Source organism: Esox lucius, chromosome 12 (assembly GCF_011004845.1).
Source record: "Esox lucius isolate fEsoLuc1 chromosome 12, fEsoLuc1.pri, whole genome shotgun sequence".
NCBI lineage: Eukaryota > Metazoa > Chordata > Actinopteri > Esociformes > Esocidae > Esox > Esox lucius.
This window is the reverse complement of record NC_047580.1, coordinates 15025181-15032003: the sequence shown is the minus strand read 5'-3', so window position 1 is coordinate 15032003 and position 6823 is coordinate 15025181. Positions and strand designations below refer to the sequence as shown.

The window sequence follows — 6823 nt, the reverse complement described above, 5'->3', positions numbered from 1 at the left end:
TTTCTAGGCAAGCATAGAAAACATTGGTCATGTGACCAATGATTTTTGACTAGTCATCCACTTTATTCACCCTGTGATGGAGAGAGGCACATGGAGTGAGTGTTAAGCACATTTAAGTAAAAAAAACAACAACAGTGTTTTGCCATTTTAAGTGATTTTCTTTATGTTCAAGGAGTCAATATTCTTGTGTCTGAACAATTACAGACAAGTTTGAAAAAATCTCCCACATGTGTTAGTGCTATTTGAAAGTCACAACGTGAGGCTATACTGTTGCATGACTTCAACTTTAAACTGCTGGATGGGGACAATAATCTGTCTGCATTAGCCTATATCAGGTGAAAATGTTAATTTTTACTTCAACATAATCAATGTCACAATTTATCCCAAGATCATCATCATCTTTCGCTTTTCTGGGGCCGGGTCACGGGGGCAGCAGTCTAAGCAGAGCCAACACGACAACATCATCCACAAAGAGCAGAGACGAAATCATGTGGTCCCCAAACTTGACACACTCCGGCCCCTGGCTGCGCCTACAAATTCTGTCCTTAAAAATTAAGAACAGAACCGGCGACAAAGGGCAGCCCTGCTGGAGTCCAACATGCACTGGGAACAAGTCTGACTTACTGCCGGCAATGCGGACCAAGCTCCTGCTTCGGTCGTGCAGGGACCTGACAGCCCTTAGCAAAGGACCCAGGACCCCATATTCCCAAAGCACTCTCCACAGGATGCCGCGAGGGACACAGTCGAATGCCTTCTCCAAATCCACAAAACACATGTGGATTGGTTGGGCAAACTCCCATGAACCCTCCATCACCCTGTAGAGGGTATAGAGTTGGTCCAGTGTTCCACGGCCTGGACGAAAACCACACTGTTCCTCCTGAATCCGAGGTTCTACTATCGGCCGTATTCTCCTCTCCAGAACCCTGGCATAGACTTTCCCGGGGAGCCTGAGAAGTGTGATCCCCCTATAGTTGGAACACACCCTCCGGTCCCCCTTCTTAAAAAGAGGGACCACCACCCCGGTCTGCCATCCCAGAGGCACTGTCCCCGACTGCCACACGATGTTGCACAGGCGTGTCAGCCAAGACAGCCCCACAACATCCAGAGACTTGAGGTACTCAGGGCGGATCTCATCCACCCCCGGTGCCTTGCCACCGAGGAGTTTCTTAACCACCTCTGTGACTTCAGCCCGGGTGATGGACGAGTCCACCTCTGAGCCCTCAGCCTCTGCTTCCTCAATGGAAGACGTGACAGTGGGATTGAGGAGATCCTCGAAGTACCCCTTCCACTGCCCGACGACATCCCCAGTTGAGGTCAACAGCTGCCCACCTCTACTGTAAACAGCGTTGGTAGGGCACTGTTTCCCTCTCCTGAGGCGCCGGATGGTTTGCCAGAATCTCTTCAAGGCCTCTTCGAGGCCTCACCGAACTCCTCCCAGGCCCGAGTTTTTGCCTCCACAACCACCCGGGCTGCAGTCCACTTGGCCTGTCGGTACCCGTCAGCTGCCTCAGGAGTCCCACAAGCCAACCAGGCCTGATAGGACTCTTTCTTCAGCTTGACGGCATCCCTTACTTCCGGTGTCCACCACCGGGTTCGGGGATTGCCGCCTCAACAGGCACCGGAGACCTTACCTCTTCGACAATGGCGGTGGAGAACATGGTCCACTCGGACTCAATATCTCCAGCCTCCATCGGGATCCAGTCGAAGCTCTGCCAGAGGTGGGAATTAAAGATCTCTCTGACAGGAGACTCGGCCAGACGTTCCCAGCAGACCCTTACAGTACGCTTGGGCCTGCCGAGTCTGTCCAGCTTCCTCCCCCGCCATCGGATCCAACTCACCACCAGGTGGTGATCAGTTGACAGCTCTGCCACTCTCTTCACCCAAGTGTCCAAGACATACGGCCGCAGGTCAGATGAAACGACAACAAAGTCGATCATCGACCTGCGGCCTAGGGTGTCCTGGTGCCACGTGCACTGATGGACACCCTTATGTTTGAACATGGTGTTCGTTATGGACAAACTGTGACTAGCACAGAAGTCCAATAACTGAACACTGCTCGGGTTCAGATCAGGGGGGCCGTTCCTCCCAATAACGCCCCTCCAGGTATCACTGTCGTTGCCCACGTGGGCGTTGAAGTCCCCCAGTAGAACGATAGAGTCCCCAGTCGGAGCACTTTCCAGCATCCCTCCCAGAGATTCCAAGAAGGTCGGGTACTCTGCACTGCCGTTCGGCCCGTAGGCACAAACAACAGTGAGAGACCTATCCCCAACCTGTAGGCGCAGGGAAACGACCCTCTCGTACACCGGCAGAGCTGGGGAGCTATAAGCAAACCCACACCAGCCCGCCGCCTCTCACCATGGGCAACTCCAGAGTGGTAAAGAGTCCATCCTCTCTCAAGGAGTGTGGTTCCAGAGCCCAAGCCGTGCGTAGAGGTGATCCCTCTAGTCGGAACCTCTCAACCTCTCACACAATCTCAGGCTCCTTCCCCGCCAGCGAGGTGACGTTCCACATCCCTAGAGGTAGTTACCGTGTCCAGGGATCGGCTGTCTAGGCCCCCGCCTTCGACTGCCACCCAATCCTCTCCGCACCGGCTCCTTATGGTCCCTCCTTCGGGCTGAGCCCGGACAGGCCCCATGGGGAAAGGCCTGGCCACCAGGCGCTCGCATTCAAGCCCCAACCCCGGGCCTGGCTCCAGGGTGGGGCCCCGGCTGCGCCATACCGGGCGACGTCACATTACCCCAACATGTCTCAACTTATCCTCCCCCTAGGCTCTAGGGCCAATCCCACTTCTGACACCAATGTAGCATCTAGCAGGGCAGTGTCTTGAACCCACAACCTTTGGCTCCCCAGGCAGGCTCACTACCCACTGCTCCAAATAGGGATATTCCACTTTGGAGGGGCGAGTAGCAGCCCTACCAAGGTCGCTACAATATTTTAGTTGGAGACATTACTATCATCACCGCCTCAAGTAAAAACTGTCTCAATTCATTCCGCTCTCCCCTATCCTATATAATGCCCTATAGTATATCATTTCTGTTAAATGACCATCCAAGGCACAATTAGCCTAGAAGTGGGAAAATCTGAAATAAACCTATGAACATAGATCGCTAGTCTAAACATTGCCAATAACAATCTAAAAAAATGCAGTATTAGTAACTTTAGGAAATGTGTCTAGCTAAATTATTACTGCTTGAAGAACTGTTCCGACTTCAGAAAGCACTGACTTCCCAGTTCCTATTTTTTGACGAGCAAGTGTAACAAATCTGTGACGCACAATGCCAATGTGCGCTTGGATGATTGCACGCTTGGCACACCGTAACCTCACTAAAGCAAAAAACGGCAATGCATCAGAGACATTTGTAGTAACATGTTTTTGATGTTGCAGCTGCATGATATGGGACTATATACTAACCTTCCGGACTTCTTTAGTGCACTTTATGATGCTGATTAATTTAGAGGTGCACATTACACAAATACATTGCAAGTAGGAAACACTTGCTCATAAACATATGAATGATTACATTCATATGTTTGAACCTATTTGAACGTAGATTCAATTTTAGATCATATGTACTATGCTTAACCTGATTATTGATGAAGTCATTGACAATTCTTGCAGTACTATTTACTAAACTACAGTGAACACATTTTCTACCTCATCTGGTAAAAACAACGTGTTATGTGAACAAAATACTTAATGGTGATATTGTAATTATTGATTACAATTATATTTACTGTTTTGCCTGCAAAATGGGTAACATCATGTTCAGTGACCCTATACAAACTGTCCTTCTGGTGAAGTTTGCTATGTTGGTACTGTGGTGCCATCTTGTGTTACAATAGCTATATTACATATGAAAGACAGTAGCTGAAAATCAGCTGACCAAGTTCACACATGGAATTAGTTGTAAAAACAAATGTTGTGAGTAAAGATTTATTTAATTCCATTTGACAGTTTGAAAATATAGGATTTTCATTAATGAACCATCGATCTATGTAAGCAAGGCTGAGGACTGTAACATCATAACAGTGGAACAATTAAACACAGTATTGAGGGTTAGTATATACAGTATTCATGTATAGAAAATCTAATGGCAATGACGTCTACAGTTTTAAATTTCAACATCAATATGGCATCCAATGAATTTACTTCAATATTTCCAAATGCTTTCTTAACAAGGACCATTAATTTCATAACTTATATATGTAACATGGAAAATGTACACCCAAAATATATGAAATAAACCTATAGCACATATTTTGACATTGGGGTGTCCATATATGTTTTATATACACATTCAGAAAGACACATCCGGCACATTTCTGAGGTCCAAGATTCTAGCCACAACATTACAGTGCTGTCTGCTATCCTACAAAACCTACAATGAGTCTACAGTACTTTGAGAAAAAGAATGCCCAAGTTACCAATAGTTTGGTCCCTTGGCAAAAAAACGACATAATTTGCCAAAATAAAAACCTATAGGGGGATTGAATATACGGTAATAGGAAAACCATGAGCAAGAATAGAACGGCAATATTTTATGTGGTCCAGTTAATAGTATTATACACAGAATAGCATAACTGAAATAGTTTTGTTTAAGCCTGAGAACACACATAGAATAAGGACTTGAATGTCACCGACAGAAACAAACAGAGAAAGGGAGAGAAAGAGAGAACGCATTCTCCTCTAGTCAAGGGATCTCCTCATCGAAGATTTACCTCCACGGTTTACTGGGACAAACCAGATATAAGTAACATGACAGGAATCAATTATATATTTTGAGGACTTTTACAATATTCAGCATGCTTTTTTTTTTTTACAGTTCTGCAACTAATATTTTCCAGATTCCTCTACAAAATGTTTTCTTGTTGAACTCAATGTTTATGGGATTATTACTAGGCATGGTTGTGAAATGTGGTCTTCAGTGTTAAATTCCTTTGGATAACAAGAGACATGTGCAGTAAATGTTGACATCCATAAGATAATATGCAATAATGCACCATGATCACAATAATTTTATATTTAAGGACATTCATTGTAAAATAATGAAAGAGTTATCTGCTCAATATATTCACGATTCATTTAAGATGCCCACGGTAAACAAATAACATGGAAATGAGGGAAGCTCCAATACATTTTCTATCTGTTTGAATAATATCTCTGGCAGTTCAGTTGGGCTCAAGATGGTTTTAATCAAAAAACATTCTAACGATGTCCTCAACACAACTGACGAACACTGAGCATAGTTGTGCAATAACACGTCACTATCTGGGAATTTCCAACAAAGAATAATGTTAAATAGTTGAAGTAAAGTAGTAGTCAGTATGCATGTTTCAAAACCATTGTGTATTCATACAGTTTGGATGTACAGTTTTAAACCACGTCTGGACAAGAAAAAAAGAGGGTGAAGCATCTATTCAACATATGTTCATATAGTCCTTGAATCAGACACTGCTAACAGAGCACTACAGTACGTGCATTTTGTGTCCATGGGACTTCGCAGTGGCCAGTCCAAATTAGGATGGCTGACTTGCAAAGCATTTTGGGCGGTGGCTTGGGGATTTGGTGATAAGTGGGTTGAAGGTGCAGATGGTTGGACAGAGGGACTGATGGAGGCAGGGTCCTGGGAGTGCCTGGCAGTAGGGACTGTCTACTGTTTTGCTATGTCCCCTTTCTTCAGGATGATCTGCCGTTGCCATGGTGCCAGCTTGCTTTCGTCGTAACCCAGGGTTCGTAGTCGCTCCAGCTCAGTCTTCTCCTCGTTCTCCTTCTCCCTCTTTGCTCTCTCCTCCTCTTTTCTGAGTGAGGCAATAAAAAGGAAACAGAATAAAAGATGTCACTCTGATTCAAACTGTGCCATAACAAGTGACTGTTCACTACTTAGTAAACAAAATTACAGTAAATAAACAAAGTTAGTTTAATTTAGAAAGAAATACTAGGTAAATATCTGAATATCTAAATATCTTATCAATCAATTGGATGTAAATATCTTACTGATGTTTTACCTACAGATTTTAAACAAGTATGGCATTTAATGGAGCCAAATCAGTGTATTAGTCAGCTAATATTCAACAATCAGCAATGAATGATGGTCCCACTGTTTCAAAAATGGAAACAACATTTTAGAGCTGACCCTTGTGTCTATAAGTCAAAATTACTTGCCTTTACTACTACTTTTTTATTATTATAACATAAGTACCATTATTTTATCAGATAAGTATGCTAATGTCCCATTCTTGTTTAGAGCAACAATCTGGGATCAAGTAGGCTTAACTGTCTTGCTTGGACAGAATTACAAGATTTTTCACCTTGTCAGCTCAGGGATTAGAACTGGTGTCTTTAGTGTTACAGGCACAACACGGTTGACCACTAGGATAACACGCTGCCTTGAAGATGATCCATTTAAGATGGGTTCGTTTTAGAATACCTACTAAATGCTTTGATTCCCTCATGAAAATACCTCCAGGTACCGAGTGTGCGTCACATTCTGTGTTTTATCTTTTATCAATTACTGACCAGCAGATGGACACCTTGATCATGATCTTCATCAAATTCATGTAAGTGTGAAATTAAAAAGCTAAATGCTATAGATAGCATTAATGACCATGTTTACATGCATATGCCATTATTATTCTGCTGCAGTAATGAGGTCAATGGAACTTGACCAACACAACTGATATACAATGGAAACGTGTAGGGGGAAAAGGTACCTTGGGGGAAAGATCACTATAGTCACCTCATTATTTCCCAGAAAAATGCTTTTTAGGTTACTTGTAGAATTGTTCAATCTCAGTCAAACTGCATGGTGACTGCTTATGGACT

General features: G+C 44.0%; 1 protein-coding gene across 1 annotated transcript in view; it reads right to left on the bottom strand.

The window, feature by feature from the left end:
* Positions 1 to 3920: 3920 nt before the first annotated feature.
* Positions 3921 to 6823, bottom strand: part of espn (espin) — a 56221-nt gene continuing 53318 nt past the window's right edge. The window contains 1 exon segment of the mRNA XM_029123865.2: positions 3921 to 5799. Coding sequence (XP_028979698.2) covers positions 5652 to 5799 — 148 coding nt within the window. The 3' untranslated portion in view covers positions 3921 to 5651.